General features: G+C 48.9%; 1 protein-coding gene across 3 annotated transcripts; it reads right to left on the bottom strand.

Moving 5' to 3' along the window:
* Window positions 1-483: 483 nt before the first annotated feature.
* Window positions 484-12,659, bottom strand: KLHDC4 (kelch domain containing 4). Of its 3 annotated transcripts, none has more exons than XM_039318626.1 (12): window positions 12,474-12,659; window positions 11,566-11,657; window positions 11,323-11,401; window positions 8,534-8,632; window positions 7,534-7,670; window positions 6,170-6,262; window positions 5,408-5,567; window positions 4,836-4,905; window positions 4,203-4,411; window positions 3,668-4,091; window positions 1,604-1,720; window positions 484-1,253 (listed from the first exon to the last, which is right to left on the bottom strand). In XM_039318626.1, exons 1-12 carry the CDS (start codon window positions 12,570-12,572, stop codon window positions 1,078-1,080), a joined length of 1,755 nt encoding a protein of 584 aa, XP_039174560.1. In that variant the 5' UTR covers window positions 12,573-12,659; the 3' UTR covers window positions 484-1,077. The 3 variants fall into 3 exon arrangements, with proteins under 3 accessions (XP_039174560.1, XP_039174558.1, XP_039174559.1); XM_039318624.1 differs by having other exon boundaries at window positions 11,346-11,401; window positions 12,474-12,631; XM_039318625.1 differs by lacking the exon at window positions 7,534-7,670 and having other exon boundaries at window positions 12,474-12,631.
* Between the last annotated feature and the right edge of the window lie 5,993 nt (window positions 12,660-18,652).

Raw genomic sequence — 18,652 nt, 5'->3', positions numbered from 1 at the left:
AGCAGTTGAGAAAGGTTGCTATTGATCCGTTTTCCTTTATTCTCTCTTTAGTACAGAAAGCGAAAGCGTGAGCTTTTGACCTTGAAGCTGTTAGACTACCCTTCCCATCATTTACTATTAGCCATGGGACGGACAGGATTTGGAGGCCAACCTCTGGAAGGCCACCTCTTTCAACTCCAATTTCTTTTACAACAGATTGTAAGAGAGTTAGAGTTACCCATGGAAAGAGCTCCAGGCTACAAGGGGTTTGGAACCAAGCCCCTTTCCCATCCCTCTCCTAAAGGCCCCCACATTCTGCTTATTGATGTTCTCCTGACCTAAACAAAGACATGAGTAATTTGGTGGAAAACTCGGTCCACCACGCATTTTCCCCACACAAGCTGACTTTTTAAGCAGCACTAATGATGGTGCAGAGAGATGCGCCCTGCCAGCGCTTGATACATCCTGCTCAAATAAATAACTCATTAAATAAAAAGACCGCCCTCACCAGCAAAAGCATTTTTATTGGTAAACTCTCTTAAAATGGCAAATTCCAGCCTCCTGACTGCATCTGTGTGAGATGTGGCTTCTGTTAAACGTTCAAGGTGTTATTCCAGCCGCTCACTCCCGAAAGGCTTTCCGTTTTCTGCGTTCATCCCTCTTTCTCTTCCAGCATAACCGTACATGCACAGGGCCATCGGAAACTCCTCCAGCCATTCAGCATCCTCACACCACAACTCAGAAGTGTCCACGAGAAGCAGTAATAACTGGGACTCTCTGACAGAGCTAGCTTCACAACACAAGAACATTGTGCGATGGATTTTCCTGAAGATCCCGAATCTTGTAAAAACTTGTCTGCCTGTAAAGGATTGAACCCCATAGAAAGCTTCTCCCTCAAAGCATTGGCTTGACTTACATCAGTCAAAAACAAAGTCAGATTTTCTCAGCATATGTCAGTTACTTTGCTCTCAAATCCTTGACAGAAGTAACTTATTCACCACGGGCCTTCTAAGCAATCAACTGTCAAGTCAGATCCTGCCTTGTGGAAGACGGGATTGGCCAAGCACACCCATTTGGCCCATCACTGGTAAGCTTTGCCTAGGTAGCACCTTCGTAGAATGCCTTCGCCATAGCCTGTCCCACCTTCACCGTCTTCTTCTCTTTGGCATCAGGGCCCAAGTTCTGGCGAGCCAGATTCACCCAGTACTGCTCTGTCTTGGAAAGGTAGTCTGCAAATGTTTCATCCTGTTGCACAGCTGGATGTTCTTCCTTGTCTGAAGGAAGAAAAAGCAAATAGTCAGTGTAGAACTGAGACGAGGAAGGAGTTGTCTCACTGGGGGTGTCATATTCTGTCCTTTGGACCTACTAGAATCAAGGGCAGCCTGTGAGGAATACTAAATCTCCAGATTACCTGCCTAGGGTTGGAGCTTCAGTGGAGCATCTGGAGAACGTCCAGTTGGGAAGCCTTGTTCCTTTTCCCTGTTCATCAAAGAATCCCCACACAGCTATGGCCCATGAGAGCTGCCCATGGGAATCAAAACCCAAAGGTGAGGAACTGAACCGCTTCCTTCTCAACACACGCTGGACACAGGGGTCCTTGTCCAGGGTTTTTTGGTGGCCTTACCATCCTCTCCGCTCTCCTCCTCCTCAGAGTCCTCTTCTTCTTCCTCCTCCTCCTCTCCTCCCACAGCACCTTCCACATCTTCATCGGACTCAGATTCTTCAAGCCATTCCTGAGTTTCTGTCACAGTAAAACATGTATGTATGTATGTAGGTCTTTGGTTATTCGGGTTTTCTCCCGCGTCAAATTGGAAGTGTCTTGGCGACATTTCGACGAAGTCTCATTCGTCATCTTCAGGCTGGTGTTTTTGGCTTCATGCTTCTAGGAGCACAAAGCCAAAAACACCAGCCTGAAGATGACGATGTGTGTGTGTGTGTGTATGTATGTGTATATATATATATATACACATACACACATAAACAAATATACAGGAATGCACACATGCTAATATATCATCCTCGCATGCAGAAGAACATTCAAAATTAACACTAGTTGTTAAGAATTGTTCCTGAAATGACCATCAGTCCTCCATGTTAGCCTCTAAATGACTGGGGGTGCCCTCCAAATGAATAGGAAAGATGCTGAAGTCAACCTGAGGCTGAGCTGTGACTCTAATTCCAAAGAGGGTGAATCTTGCTTGAATTGTAGGGGGCAGAGCTTAGAAGGGCCCAGACTGTACAGTAATAATAATTTCCTCAAAGTCTGGAGATCCAGAGAGGACTCTGAGTCCTTGGGGCATCTCCTGCTGAAATCTGTCTGGACTAGTCTATGGTGGCTGGACTGTTCCTGGGCAAGAAAAGCTCAGATTTAGGTAAAAATAATCACTTGTGGAAGGATTTCATTAAGGATCTTCCCTTCCCCACCAGACAGTTCCCCAGTAATTCCAGCAACTGATAGGAAGGTTTAAAGTATTTCCAGCCCATATTAAGAGAACAGAAAGCACTAAGTAGCCCCTGCTAGGATTAATGAAAAAGTTCAGGGCCAGGATCAAGCGAGGCCAAGGCACGGTGAAGTCGTTCTTCCAGGGATTAAGCCCGGCCAAAATTAGCTGCTCGGTGCTGGCTGGTTGGTGACATATATTCAGAGCCCTCAGCATGAAGGTACCTTCAGCCACAGGCCCATCCCCTGTCTCTGAATCGGTCCAAATAAGCTTTTGTCTCAGATTAACATGAGAGAGCTGGGATAGAATTAAACCCAGCTGTCTTTCAGCTCTTGAGGAACGTCTCCAAGCCAAGAATTCAGGAACTCTAAATCGGGCTTCACGTGTCTAGGGACACCTGCAGGCTCTGGAATTCCTCCTCCAGCCCCAGCTCCCTTCAGGGGTCTGATGTAGAGAACTAGAATTCAGCCTCCTTTCTTGGCCTGGGGATAACAGGTAGGCTGTTAAATAGGCAGGTTGCCCTGTGCTTCAGAAGCCACCTTGCAGGGGGCCATTTGAGCCACAAGAGAGGAGATTTAGCAGATGAGGAGGAGTTAAAGCCCAAGAATAATCACAACACTGAACCCAAAGAGCAAAAGCAAAATTAAGAGCAACTGCTATAAAATGATTGTGTGTACTTTCTGTGCAACAAAGACAACCTCTGCTGCTCAGAAGAACCCAGCTTTTGGGGAATGTTGGAAGCTGTCTGGAGAAGGCTGACAAAATCAGCAAGGAAATCTAATAGATCAAGAAGGATTCTGGACTGGTCTTCTTGGGTCACAGGCTAGCTTTCTCTGCTAGCATGTGGAGAAATCATTTGAGTGGATTCTGTTGGGTCAGGAGGAAGTCTGGGTTCTGAGTAAGAAGCAAAACTTGGCGATGCCAGACTTTATGCCACTTAAACCAGTTTGCACAAAGTCGGGTGTGTAATTTTGTTTCTGCTTTCTCAGAGGGAAGGGAAAGAAATCTCCAAAAATTCAGATTCCTGATCCTAGAAACATGGTCCAACCTTCCCAAGTTCCAGAATGTCATCAGATATTTTTCTACAAGCTTCTCTTTAACCATGGTAAAAGCTAACCATCTTCGAGGTTTTTTTTTTTCCCTTTTAAAAATAAAGGAAGACAAGAAATGAAGACATCTGCAGGTACAGAAAATAAGGTAGAGACGAAACCTGAAAGCAGACGGAGACCGGGAAGGTCTTAACTCACTTGGGTCCATCTCCACAAGCACCTTCCACTCTTCCATTTTGTGGAGGTCAAGGGCGTAGAGGTCGTTGAGAGTGAACTGGCGGTCCCCCACCTCAAACATCCCCCCGTAGAGGTAGAGCACCCCATGCTTCACTGCCAGCATGGCATTTGAACGCGGGCAGGGCTCCACTGGAGGGCTGGAGGCTTCGTTTCCCCTGTCATCGTCGTCTTCTTCAGACTCTGGGGACTCTGTGGACTTCCCCTGAGGAGCTGAGATGAGCTGCTTGACAATCATCACAGTCCCATCCTCTGCCACCACCTCCTTGACCATCTCCACAGGGCCCGGGGGAGGTTGCCCTTCCACCTCATCCCCTCCACCAGCAGCCTGATGGGCCTCCCCTTTCGCTGCTCCGCGTCGTCTTCTCTTTCTCTCGGACTTTGACCCCTAGGATGGAGACAAGCATGGACCAGAAGAACATGAAAATCCAACCCAAGTACAAGAGACGTTCTAAAGAGCTTCTGAAAAAACCTTACTGTGTGAGATTTTTCCACAAACCTTTAACTGTCCAAGAAACCACCGATTCTTTGCCAGATCACAGAAATAGATGTCATTGAAGAAGTCGCCTTCCAGAGATTCTTCCTTTTCCTCATCGTGGACGCCCCCAAAGAGAAGAGAGCGGTTGCCAGGCGCCAAGGCCACTGAGAAGCCGGATCTGGGTGTTGGCTTCACTCCAGAAGGGCTCACCCTGCTCCAAGCCCATTTTTCTGTCAAACATAGAAGAGCAGAACAAGAAAAGTGAGAGATGGATGAAAAAGTATAATAATAATAGGGAAACTTCTTAAAATTCAGGCTTTAAGGGACATGAGGAGGGTCTAGACCAGGGGTAGGCAACCTTGGCTCTTTTATGACTCGTGGACTTCAACTCCCAGAATTCCTGAGCCAGCCATGCTGAGGGGAAAGGGAGAGGTTTCCAAGCTGAGCCAGGCTGGCTCAGGAATTCTGGGAGTTGAAGTCCACGAGTCATAAAAGAGCCAAGGTTGCCTACCCCTGGTATAGAGCCAACATGAGAATCCTTTGTTGCTTGGAAGAAACACACACACACACACACACACACACACACACACACACACACACACACACACACCATTCAACCCTCAGCATAGCAAAAAATTCAGCAAGGACACTTACCCAAGCCTTCAGCACTCAAGAGAAACATATCCGTATGGAGGGTCCCTTTGTCGACGTCCTTCTTAATTCGCTGCACAACAAAAGAAGTTGCATTATGGAATCATAGAATTGGAACTAAGCTATCATCAAGGAACTATTTCCACAAATCTTTCTTACAAACCATGTGCAATCCTTCTAGCCCTTGTTTTATTACTTCACCTAGAAGAGCAAAGTGTCAGGATTTTTGACCGGTGAGATTCCCAACGACTTTCCCCAAATATTTTCCTAGGGGAACTTAGAACTTCATCCTGCAAATGCTTCAGCCATTCGTAACTGAGAAACGGGTGGGAAAGAGGTCCTCCAGAAGCTGCGGAGCTATAATTATTCAGAAGTGGCTGCCAGGGTGAGGGAAGGTGGGAAAGGCAATCTAGCAACAGTGGAGGCCACAGCCTGATCCATAGCACCTAAGGGCAGTTTTTGTGAAGCCCCTCCTATTGATCCCTTTCAAATGTGTTCCAAACCACCTGGAAGAATTTCTAGTCCTAAAAGACTGATGACTCATACCAATTCTAATAGCAAAAGGGGACCCTCACCTGCTTGGAGTAGCCTCCATAGACCATGAGGTGGCCCTCAGGTGTTGAAACCAGATGGCAACCTGACCTTGGGGCTGGGGCCATCCCAGAAGGAGCCAGCTTGGACCAAGCAAAGGTGTCCAGGTTGAAAGCATGGACATCGTTGTAATAGATGTAGTCTCTAGTTGATCAAAAACATCAAACACAAGCGATGGAAGGCATAGTTGAGTTGGCAACAGATCTCCAGCAGAATGGATGAAGGGCCGACCATGAGAGCATGAGCAACGCGGGCACAGCCCTGACCCTCCAGCCTTTCATCTGTTGTAGACCTTCTGACTTCTCTTGGTGACCCACCCTTGCCCTAGGCAGCCCCACATTCCAGATTCCATGAGCTGCCCATAAGTTAACTTCTATCACTTTTGCCTGAACTTTCTGCCTAGAGAAGCACTCCAGTTGAGTAACCACGAAAAATAAAGCCTAAGCACTTAGCATTTGAAAAAGGACCGACAAAGATGGCTCTTCACTCGGCTCCTTCCTTGAATGTGGGAGAGGTGGGGGCTGAGCAGTTTTGGGAAAAGGCTGTCATCATAAGGTCATGATATGCTCCTCCAGGGAAAGCCCGGTGACAATAGCAGGGCGAAGGAGTCAAGATCTGAACCGCCACCACCTGCCCTGGGTGTCATGGTTCCGACAGATGGAACTCCGATGTCAGCAGCGTTGACACTGGGTTCCTTTGCGCTCGATGGGGGCACCTTCAAGGGAAGGACAGGAGAGCAGACTCACTGGCTACTTTCATGAAAGCCTCCAAAGATGATGAGTTGCCTCTTGTTGACGGCCATCCGGTGTCCACTCCGCCCGGAGGGTCCTCCTGAAGCTCTGCAATCAAAGGAGGGGATTCAGCCGCCCCTCCGATTTTTCCAGTGGGTCACGGCTGCTCCTTCAACCCCCAGCTTGAGTCCCCTCCTTGCAGGCTACCCCCTTGTCACAGGCACTGCTCCCCTTCACCCTCCCCTTCCGGTCCAAGGGGCTCCTCAGAAAGCCCAGCTCCCCCCCCCTGCCCACCCCTCCTGCAGATGCCCAGGAAAGGGCTGCAGGGTGGGGGGGCTCCCTGCCTTTGTCTCAGCTCCTCGGACAGAGGGGGACAAAAGGCAATTCACCTTCCTTCCGGCCTTGGGGTTGGAGTCTGCAGGAGGAAAGAGGAGGCCTCGAGATGAAGCACCTCCCACGCAAGGTGTGTGTGTGTGTGTGTGTGTGTGTGTGTGTGTGTGTGTGTGTGTGAAGGAGCCCTCTTCTTCAGCCACCCAGAATTTCAGGGTCAACAGCTCACAAGGTTTTTTTCCTTCCACCTTCAAGCCCAGCCAATTAAGAGTCTCCGATATTTCTCTCCTCCCTTTCCTGTTCTTGGCCTTTTTTTGGATTGCAAGTAGCCCTCGAGTTAGGATCACAACGGCACCCAAAATTCCCGTTGCTAAGCGAGACAGCTGTTAAGTGAGTTTTGCCCCATTTTACGACCTCTCTTTGCCACCATCGTTAAGCAAATCGCTGCAGTCGCTAAATTAGTAACACGGTGGTTAAGTGAACCCAGCTTCCTCACTGACTAGCTTGTCAGAAGGTCTCAAAAGGGGATCACAGCACACACACACACACACACACACACACACACACACACACACACAAACACACACACCGGGACTCTGCAACTGTCACAAATACGAGCCAGTTGCCAAGTGTCCAAATTTTGATCAGGTGACTCCGGGGGAGGCTGCTGCAATGGTCGTAAGTGTGAAATTTGGTTGTCACTTTTTTCAGTGACAATTCAATCCAATCCAATTCAATTGTAATTTTGAACAGTCACTAAATGAATGGTGGTAAGTCGAGGATTACCTGCATATTTTGAGCAAGGACCTCGTGTGGAAACACCCCACTGGCAGCTCTTTGCCTAACTCTGGGTCACATCAAACCCAGTTTCTCTTTCTTCTGAGAGAAGCAACAAAGGAACCAACTTCCAGAAAGCAACGGTGACACCCAGAGACCTGTGCGTGTCTCGGGGCCGCAGGGACGCCGTCCCATCCGATCCCCGGGTTCCCCATTCTGCATCTGGGGGCCCGGCCATCCCGGGGGGGGGCACACACGAGCTCCAGACTTACTTGACTTGCTCCCAGGTCCTGCTGGCCAAATGCAAGACCCAGAGGTCTTTGTAGTGGTAGAACTGCTCCCCATCCGGAGAAGCAAATTCCCCACCAAACAGCCAAAGTTGTCCGCCACTCTGAGCGACCACCACCGCCTGGCAGGGAGGGAGGAAGAGAGAGAGAGGGCCACGCTGGGGTCCTTTTCCAGGCACAAAGCCCGATATCTTCCCTGCATCATTCTGACCACTATGTGTCAAACCACTGTGCTCATGGTAGGTAGCTAGGTTACAAGTGGGTAGGGGAGGAAGGGAGGGAGGGAGGGAGGGAAGGAAGGAAGAGGGAGAGAGGGAGGGAGGGAAAGGAAGAAAAGGGAGGAAAGGAAGGAAAAGGGAGGGAAGGAAGAAAAGGGAGGGAGGGAGGAAAGAAAGGAAAAGGGAGGAAGGGAGGGAGGGAGGGAAGGAAGGAAGGAAGGAAAGAAGGAAGGAAAGAAGGAAGGAAGGAAGGAAGGAAGGAAGGAAGGAAGGAAGGAAGGAAGGAAGAGGGAGAGAGGGAGGGAGGGAAAGGAAGAAAAGAGAGAGGAAAGGAAGGAAAAGGGAGGGAAGGAAGAAAAGGGAGGGAGGGAGGGAGGAAGGAAGGAAGGAAGGAAGAGGGAGAGAGGGAGGGAGGGAAAGGAAGAAAAGAGAGAGGAAAGGAAGGAAAAGGGAGGGAAGGAAGAAAAGGGAGGGAGGGAGGGAAAGGGAGGGAGGAAAGGAAGGAAAAGAGGGAGGGGAGGAAAGAAAGAAGGAAGAAAAAGAGAGGGATGGGAGGGAGGGAGGAAAGAAAGGAAAAGGGAGGGAGGGAAGGAAGGAAGGCTGCATCCCATACTGGTGGCCTCTACATGTATTTACAGAACCACCTTTTCTGGAGAAGAAGCTACGTCAAGCATGTTCCTGCCTAAACCAGTGCCACTACGAAGCAAGGCCCATCCTGGCTTAGCATGGTGGGCAATCCTAATCGCAGACCGTCACGTGCCCCGTACCTGGTGAGCACAGCGCCGAGGCGGAGGACTTGGAATATCAATTTTAGCCCAGCTGTTCTTCCGGATGTTGTAAACGAAGAGCTCGTTGTAGAGGATGTTCTAAGGGAGAGATCAAAGGAGGAGGAGGGCTTTGCTAGACATGGAAATCTTCCAGGAAAAGCCCGTTTTAGTGCACATCTTGAGATCTCAAAGCGACCGCCCAGCCAGCATTTGCTATCTTTGGCAACTCTGGAAATTCACTGAAGTCCTTGGGCGGCACTGGCTGCTTCAGCATCCAAATCAGCCCTAAGCGGACCCTTATTTTAGTAAAGCAATTGCAGATTCTGCAAGCTGCTTCTGATTCGGACCGTGATCCTCCCCTACTTCAGAGGAGAAAGGTGGCCGTTTCAAGGCCAAGAATTCAGCCGGAAAACAACTGAGGGGCTCCAGGTAGAGCTCCACTCCTGCTGAAAGTCAGAGCAAGATGGGACCATCAGCCCTTTTTCTACTCTTCCTTCCGCAGGAATATTGGGTGTCTGGAGCAGGAGGAGAGAAGAAAGGTGGCGGAAGCTCCCTCTTGAGGCCATTCAGATTCATCAGTCTCCCATCTTGGCTGGCCACTTTAAGAACTGTGGACTTCAACTCCCAGAATCCCTCAGCCAGCCAGGAATTGAAGTCCACAAGCCTTAAAGTGGCCAAGTTTGGAGACCCTGGTTTAAAGCGACCAGTTCTATAAATTAGTTCCATGCTATGGGATGAAGTTCTCCCAGATATGCCTTAAATTGCCTGTCAAATGAACTTCCATGACTTGACCATGAAATCAATTGCCAGGAGAAACAGAACATGCGTGATTTGCATTTATTGCTTTGAATTTGTCTGAAATGGTATAGCGTTTCCTGCCTGAGCAGGGGGTTGGACTAGATGACCTCCAAGGTCCTTTCCAATGTTGTTGTTCTTCTTCTTATTATTGTTATTATTTATATCTCTTTTTTTCCTGCTCAGAGAAGCCCCTCAAGGTGACTGACAGAATCAAACCCCATAAAATTAGAAGATAAAAATGAAGGGCTACTAATGAGAAATCCATTCAGTCAACAGATTTTAGTAAAGCCCCTTCCTCCATTGTTCTATTCCCCCCCCCCCCCGGATAAAGCCCAGAGCTTCCTCAACCAAGCAACCCACCCTCGACTTTGCTCCCCTCCTCCACTTTCTTCTGGAGCCTTACAATATCCTTTCTATGTCTAGGATGGCTCAGAAGGACTTTGGATGGCAAACAAAGCTGTACAATAAGAGAAGTTTTTAGCTTGGAATCCTGATCCATTTTTCCTGGGTTAAATGCAGAAAGACAAGAGAAAAAGGATGGGGAAACTCAGTTCCCACTATCCCACTTTGAGACCTCGTCTATCTGTGACTAACGTGAATAATTCTTGACCCTTGGAACGGGATCCAGCACATCTAAAGACACCCAACTCTTATGACTGCTGGTGAAAGGCAGGATACAGGCAGTCCTCGACTTAACAACCGTTTATTTAGTGACCAAAGTTACAAAGGCACTAGAAAAAGTGACGTGAGAGTTTGTCACACAACCGTTGCAGCATCCCCACAGTTACGTGATGGGTGCTTAGCAACTGACTCACATTTATGATCCTCAGATCACATGACCCCTTTTGTGACCTTCCGACAAGCAAAGTCAGATTCACTTAACAACCGTGTTACTAACTTACCAGCTGCAATGATTCACTGAACAGCCATGGCAAGAAAAGTCTTAAAATATTAGAAAACTCACTTAACCACTATTTCACAGAAATTTTGGGACCAACCGTGGTTATACCTCGAGAGCCACCTGTATTGATCAGTGCTGGGAATAAGGCTCTGCAATTCCTTTAAAACAGTGGTTCTCAACCTTTTTACAGCTGCGACCCTAGTCGTAAGTCGAGGACTACCTGTATTTCCCTGCCCGGGAGCGCCGTGGCATGCGTGGTGCCGCCCCCTGCGCCGGCCGAGGCATAGCTGGCAAGGGGCGGCGGCAGGCAGGCCCAGGCGCTCCCGGGAGGCCGTGGCAGCGACGGCGCAGGGCGACCACCGGCTGGGCCACCAGCTGGCCTAGCCCAAAGCAGGTAAGGCACCCGCCAGGCCCCACGCGCGCCAACAACCCTCCCTGCGCCCGCCGCTGCCCCACTAGCCTTACCTTGGCTGCCGCCCGTTTGGGGCGGCGGCAGGCAGGCCCAGGCACTCCTGACCAGCTGCGGCAGTGACGGTGCAGGGCGACCACCGGCTGGGCCACCAGCTGGCCCAGCCCAAGGCAGGTAAAGCACCCGCCGGGCCCCACATACGCCAGCAACCCTCCCTGCGCCCACCGGCCTCCCACCTCCCATCCCCAGCCCTCTTTTACTTAATTTTTAGTTGCTCAGCAGGGAGGGAAGCTTTCCAGAAAGTTCGCCTTGCAGCACCGTTTGCAAACTGGGGCTTTCGGCGGGCTCAGCAGGGCAGAGACAGCCTGGACAATTCCTATTGGCTTTTGAAAGCCAATAGAATTAGACTCTGTTCAAGAGAGTCTATTCTATTGGCTTTCGAAAGCCAATAGAATAAGAGGGAGAAGCACAGCTAAGGAAAAGGGGGGAAAATGGTGGACTGCGTTGTTTGGCGACCCCCGTGAAATGGTCGTTCGACCCCAAATGGGGTCGCGACCCACAGGCTGAGAACCACTGCTTTAAAATAGTCAAAAATTCAACATGAAATTTCTGGAAGATTTCAAAGGGAAGTTTGGGCAAGAGAAGGGAGGAGAGAGAGAGAAAGAAAAAGAAATACTTTACTTTTTGGCCATTGAAATATTCACCTCCAAACAGGATGAGCTCGTCTTTCTCGGGGTGAGCGGAGAGAGAGGCGTTGAGTCTGGGGACCAAGAGGAAAAAAGCTAAGCAAATCAAGTACAGGATTTGGGGGGACAGAGTTCTTGAGGACTAGCAGCTTTTCACTGGAGATTAAAGGGGTGCCCAAAACATTCTGAGGCCAAAGTTTCCCAACTGCCCAAATATCCATCACGTTTCCACTCTCACCTTGGGGAGGGAGGGGCGCAGGGGGTCTCCAGCACCTGCGTCTTGGCGGCATCCAGAGACTGGAACTGGGCAATCAGCGCCTCCAGATCCTCCTGCAAGTCAAGAAACGGCTCTGTTTTGTGATCAAAAAGGGAGACATCTCCTCCACGGGGATCATTGCTGCACACTCTTTCGTGCATACATGAAAAGGTATGTTTGTGTGTGTGTGTGTGTGTGTGTGTATAATTTTTGTGGAAGAGATTTTGTAACAAGATGAAAACAGATATTGGAAAAGAAACAGCAGATAAAGAAAAGGGGTGCCTAGTGGGAGAAGAAATTAAGGGGGGGGAAAGAAAATATTCTAAAGAAGCCCCATCCAATCTTCTTAAAGGTGGTTATAAATGTGATATTTTACTCTCTCTCTCTCTCTCTCTCTCTCTCTAAAGTCAGATCTTAATTTCTTCCATGAGCTGCCCTTTCTAACAGACAAACCCATAAATTCATTTTTTTCTTTTTTTTCCCCCCAGCCCAAAAAAATGGGGATGGGGCTGTTTTTCCCGTCCCTGTTGCACTTTGTCTTGCACTAATCCAGGGGTCCTCAAGCTTGGCAACTTTAAAACTTGTGGACCTCAACTCCCAGAATTCCTCAGCCAGCAAAGCAAAACTGGCTGAGGAATTCTGGGAGTTGAAGTCCACAAGTCTTAAAGTTGCCAAGCTTGAGGACCCCCGCACTAATCTACTGTGCCACTAACTCCCTCCTCCTCCTCCCCTTCTCTTGCACGAAGCCCATTCCTCCACCTTGGATTGCACAGAGGAAGGGGGAAGGGTGGGCAGGGAGAGAGAGAGAGACTCAGAAAGGGGGGGGGTCTGGACCTGTTGAATGCCTGCCTGCCCTGCAGCTGCCAAAGCTCCTGCAGCCCTGTGATCACCTCCTCTTTCTTGGTCTGCTTGGAGACTTTCTTCTCCATCTTGGCGGCCGTCTTCTCGGCCCCCTTGGCCTTCCGCTCCTTCTTGCTCTTCTTGCCCATCCCTGCGAGCTGCCTTTGCAAGCGGCAGGGTCGCTCCCGCGGGCCTCGCCTCTTCCCGGGACGTTTCCTGCCAGCGAAAAGGACCAGGAGGAGAAGCCCGGCTTGCGAGAGGGCTGCCCTCTGCGGGAGGGAGGGCTGCTTTGCAAGGCCGGGAGGAAGCCTTGCAAAAAAGCTTTTGCAAAAAGCAGTAAAGGAGAATTACCGGTAGGTGTAGCTCGGGGTTGAAATGAGGCGGGGGGGGGGGTCTTTGGAGCTCTCTGGGCGCTTTTCTTGCAGACAGACGTTTCACTCCCCAAGTAGGGAACAGTGCTAGTAGGGAGTGGGGTTTGCAGAAAGGAGGAGGAGGTCTATGGAGTCCTTGGTGCTCTCCGAACTTGATGCTTTTCTTGCAGACATTTCACTATCCAACTAGGGAACATCATTAGTGCTAGTAGGAAGTGGGGTTTACGGAGAGGAGGAGGTGTCAATAAAGGAGAATCTGTGTAGCTCAGGGCTAAAATGAGGTGTCCTTGGTGCTCTCTCAGCTTGGTAGTTTTCTTGCAGATGTTTCATGACCCAAAAGTCAGTGCCAAAAGTCATCATCTCTGGCACAGATGATGTCACCTAGTTTGTTTAATGGAACATCTGCAAGAAAACAACCAGCTTCAGAGAGCACCAAGCTCCTTTGGAAAAAGCCACTCACCCACCCACCCACCCACCCACTCACTCCACACGGCCATTCAGAAACCTCCTTTACCTAACCTTCGTGCTGGTTGGAACCCTCCAATACAAGATCCAGTAATTAAATAAATTCTACCCTTTAGTTTAAAAAAAAAATGCAGGAAGGTTTTGGGTTTTGGGGTGAAACCCAAATGCAGATGCCAGGAAAGAAGAAAAAAACTCCCAACAGTGGCTGTGGGCAGAATTAAAGGAACACCACCACCCCCATAGCTGCAGGAGTCTCGCCTTTTGCAAGCATGCAGCTGATGCAACTTTGGCTGCGATGTGGTGAGATGCTGCAGCTGCAGGGCCTGCTATTTGCCACCAGGTGTCAGTCTTATGCAGAGGATGGGCAGCTTCATAAGGGGCAACCTGGCAGCCTGGTCCAGAAGCTCTGGCTGCCCATCCCATCGTTGAGAGGAAGGTGCAAGGGCAGCCGAAAAGTTGCATCATGCCAGGGCGGCTGATCTGCATTTCTATGGGCTGAAGGATGGGCCTGAGCCCACTGGGGAGCTGGCCAAGAGCTGTTCCTGAGCCCTTTCTGCCCTCAACCCTCACCTTCATCTCCATGTAGCAAAAGTTCACTGCTTCTTCCTGGGTTAACGCCTCTCAAACGGTCTCCCGAATGTCTACTGTGATATAATTAGGTTCCTTGTGTATTTTCTTCCCCCTGGATACGAGGATTCTGGTTTTCTAACTTATTCTGGGGGAACCTTAGGAGTTGTTTCCATTTGCTTTGTCCTGGCAGGTGGTAGGAAGGGCTACTTCCCTGCCTCCCCCAGGTTCAAATCAGAAAGGCAGCCAGGGACAGGATGAGTCCCTTTCAAATGCTCTGGGGGAATCTAAGTGAACTTTGAGAGAGAAAGACCACAAAGCCCCAAACTGTACAACGAAAGACCCACAACCCATTCTGCACCACACCCTAAGCTTGCCCCGAGAACTGGGCATTAAGGCAGAGTCCCCAGCCTCTTCCCTGCTGCCCGTCCATCTCTCAGTGGAAGGTCACTGTGATAGAGCAGTTGAGGACCCGGACTGGGGTGAGCCAGATTCAAATCCATCTCCGCTGCAGAAATGTATTCGAAATGGGTCTCCCTGTCTCTTCTTTAGTTCCTCCTCCCTCACAAATGGGGTTGCTGTGTGGATAAGATGAAGGGAACTCTCTTTCTTAAAGTCTTGGAGGAAAAAACTGAATAGATCTAACAAGGACAGAATACAGAATAGCAAGCGTTGGAAGGGACCTTGGAGATCTCCTAGTCCAGTGTTTCTCCACCTTGGCCACTTGAAGAGGTATGGACTTCAACTGGCTGGGGAATTCTGGGAGTTGAAGTCCATACCTCTTCAAGTGGCCAAGGTTGAGAAACACTGGACTAGTCCAACTCTCTGCTGAGGCAGGGGACCCAAAATCATTCTGGGCCAATAGAGGTCCAGTCTCTATTTAAACATCTCCAATGCATTAATACTTACGTAATAAGTAATCCATAAGGAATGTCCTTCTGTCAATGCTCACACTTGTCATTCGGAGGATCATTACCTGAATATTCTTTTCTCGATTATTTTCTCAAGCAACCTCTGTGTTGGATTCCCTGTCTCTTCAGTCATCTTTCCTGTTTTTAAAAAGCAGGAGAGAAATTGCTGGGCTAGTGAAATCTCTGCAAAAAGGGCTTCATTGTCCTACCAGCCATCCTCAACCAGTCCAAAGGAGCTCATCAGGCTGTGAAATTGCATGGCTTTGTAGCTTCCTTATGCTCCTGTGCACACATTCATTATTGTGCATTGCTTTTTGAACCTCCCAAAATTATATGAATACAAATAAATAAAAAGCGAGGTTGCATTAGTAAAAAAGCAGCATCGTATAAAGACTGTTCCTACAGTAGAAATTAGTCATCACTTTCACCACTTGTCCACAAGGCAGAAAAATCACAGCACAGGAGAAGGCAGAAGACCAGCCATCCTAAGCCCAATGCAGCCTGGGATTCCAACTCCCAGAATTTGTAGCTGGGGATTATGAGAGTCAAGCTCACATCTCTGGGGAACGTGCTGATTGTGGAAAGTTGAAAGGATTTTCCTGGAGACAGCTGAGTCTTGGGGTGGTTACTACACGGGCTTGTTTTCAGAGGGTGTTTTTGTTTTTAACAACAAATTAACCACTTTGAAAGCCCCTCAATACCCAACAGTGTGTGTTTAAAGTTCTGGATTCCCCCTTGAGTGACACAGCATCTTAGAAGACCACCCAGTTGCTGCTGAAGTGAAATAAAGCCTCTTTGATGTTCTTTTGGCACAACAGTGGTTGGAGGAGGAACATCTACAGCAGTCACCCCCAACCTTTTGGGTCCCAGGGACAGGTTCCGTGGAGAACGTTTTTTCCCACCTATTGGAGGGAGCCTGGTTTCGCACACTGCCTGCATCCCACAGATGGGACTTTGCTTGTTTGCATGGCCTGGTTTCTGGCAGGCTGCAGCTCAGTGCCGGTCCACGGACCTGGAGTTGGGGACCCCTGCTTACAGCCTGTCTTGTCCACAGATAAGTCCACTCCTCTACTTCTGCAATCTTTGGACACGGGCTGCCCTTAGCCTGTAATCCCTTTGTGGACAGATGGAAAACAGAGGCGTTGTCCGATTTTTGCATCCACACAGAGGCCTCTTAGTTTCTGTCCATTTTCTTCCACGTGTCCATTGGAATTAAACTGGTGGCTCAGCTGTGCCATAGGGACACAAAAGAAGCCGCAGAAATATTGCCCACTTCACGGGAGGAGGAATTGGCCATTCAAGTGCACCTCCCCACCTAGGTTTGCTCACTCTGCCTGCAGCTTACCTGGGAACAATGAGTGCAGGATGTGGCTGTCAAACAGATTTCTGGGTTGATAGAGACCAGCAAGGGAAAAGATGCGGGGGGGGGGGGAAGAAAGGGACCTGGGTGGAGGGGGAAGAGTCAAGAATTAGAAGCAGCAGATGGTTCTCACAGGGTTTTGTCCACCATCATTTTCAAAGCCTGCCCCCAGCAAGGACCTTGGCCTTTCCTCAAGATCTCACCCTACCTGTAGATCTTCTTTTTGCAGGTTGTGTCTTCCTGACACGCTACCTTTCTCTACAGCAGGGATTACAACATTGATGTGCTGAGGGGGGTTTATGGTGCAACGCTACAGCCAAAACCATGTCTGAGCACCTCTCAGTGGCCCACGCCGTGCCTCTGGCAGCCGGCCCCGGCACAGTCTTGCTTCCTGCACTTCCCAGCCTGAACTTGTAATGGATCAGCTGTCAGGGTTGTGTGGGTGGGTGGGGAGGGCTAAATTTTTATGCCAAGGGCGACGGGAATTGCAGATTTTGGAGAAGATGCTTCAGCGGTGACACAAAACACAGCGCACCCAGTTATTAAACAACTAAAAAGATTCCTGGAATAAGGATAAGAATCTGGTGGGGTGCAATTCCCAGAAATAACAAATACAATTCCTAAGAAAAGAAGTGCAATGGTGCACAGGCAGCCCAAGGTGTCTATTTTCAACAGGAGTCATGCATATTTGCGATATTACTTATGGAAGGTGGGTGGGTGCTGGGAATGGTGTGCAAACAACTCTGTAACCAGATTGGGGGAGGAGGAAGTGCTTTCAAGAGCAGGCTCTGCTTGGCCCATATCTTGATCTGCTTTCCTGTAGATGGGATATTTATAACGTGCTCAGCAGCTTTTATCTTTGACATTTGTATTTTCCTTGGCTCCCGGAGAAAGGACCCTTTTGTGACTGCACTGGACTCAATTATTAAGTGCTTTGTGGAGAGCACAACACCCAACAGGGTCAAGCTAAACAAACCCAAACAATGTCTTCAAAGCATGGACGTGTCTCAGCCAAGAACAGGTGTGCTAAAACAAGGATAAGATAATCATCTGGGTGGGGGGGGGGAATGAGAAGGGAGTCTGAGCTGCACACGTAGCAGGAGCTGTAAGGACCATCGTTGGTTCTTCTCCAGTCCTCCTCCTCCTGCTGTGTTTCTCTTCTGATTGGAACTTACCTGGGAAGCTGGAAAAAAAGGGATAGCAATTTGTCTCAGGCAGGTGGTGCTTAAGAAAGATGATTATGAGCTGAATCCTGGATTTTGCAAATTGATAGGTATATCCACAGCAAAGTTAATTTGATTTAGAAAGCTTACCGGGAGGATCCCAGTCTTATCTTTTCCTTCCTCTGTTTAATGCAGTATTTCTCAACCTTGACAATTTTAAGGCATGTGGACTTCAACTCCCAGAATTCCACAGCCAGCATTGCTGGCTGTGGAATTCTGGGAGTTGAAGTCCACATGCCTTAAAATTGTCAAGGTTGAGAAACACTGGTTTAATGGATGGATGCAGGATTATTATTTTAGTAAAAAATAAAGCAAGCGGCACCATCAAGGACTGGCTCTACTACAATTAAAGAAGGAGTTTGCCCACAAAATGCCACCTGCGGGGATTTTCCAAAGCTGTGAGTGGCAATGTTGCACCAAGTTCCCGTTTTCTTGTCCTTTTCTCCTTGTGTCCCTTTGGTGCTGGATGCTGGAGGTTGTTGAAAAAGACCTAGACATTAGAGCAAGGTCTTCACAGCCAGCCACTTTTGAGGTGGGCATTTTGGAGTCAGATGTGCCCCGATACAGTTCTAGCAAAGAAAACCTCCCTCGGATATTTGTCAGCCAGGAATTGTACCCTATCAGCAGATTCTTCCCATCAGCGGCTCCGATGTTTGGATTACGGTTTGGAAAAAAGCCTTTTGGATTTCCAGGGCCGTAAAAACAAGCTGAGCTTGCTAGAAACCAATGCACAATTTCTGAAGCACCCTAAGCGCTCCCCGCTTTGAAATCTGTACGTCTGCCTTTTCCCATTTGCAGGTAAAAATTCTTTCCCAACACTGTAATTATCCTGGGGAAAGGAAACTTAACTTCTGTTTCTGCAGTACCTGTGTAAGCAAAAAACTAGTCGCAGTGTTTCTCAACCTTGACCATTTTAAGGCATGTGGACTTCAACTCCCAGAATTCCACAGCCAGCATTGCTGGCTGTGGAATTCTGGGAGTTGAAGTCCACATGCCTTAAAATGGTCAAAGTTGAGAAACACTGAACTAGTGACTGCATTCACACATGCTGAGACCGCTTTGTTGTTGTTTTCCTGGCATTGCAGAGCTGATTAATGCATCTTTCAACTATTTTTCAAATTCAAAAATTGTACACAGCTGGAGATTCTGGTTTGCAAACCTGTGCTGTGGCACTATGCATCCCTGGCAAAATAGGGCTTATTCCAGGGGTGTCTAACCTTGGCAATTTTAAGACCTGTGGACTTCAACTCCCAGAATCCCCCAGAATCCCCACAGCACGCAGCCTTTTCTCTCCCATACAGAGCTACCTAAATAATCCCGATTTTCGTTCTT

The sequence above is a fragment of the Crotalus tigris genome, unplaced genomic scaffold (genome assembly GCF_016545835.1).
Source record: "Crotalus tigris isolate CLP2741 ecotype Arizona unplaced genomic scaffold, ASM1654583v1 scf7180000021447.437961, whole genome shotgun sequence".
NCBI lineage: Eukaryota > Metazoa > Chordata > Lepidosauria > Squamata > Viperidae > Crotalus > Crotalus tigris.
Note: the sequence above shows the minus strand (reverse complement) of the source record. Positions and strands in the feature narration are given on the sequence as shown.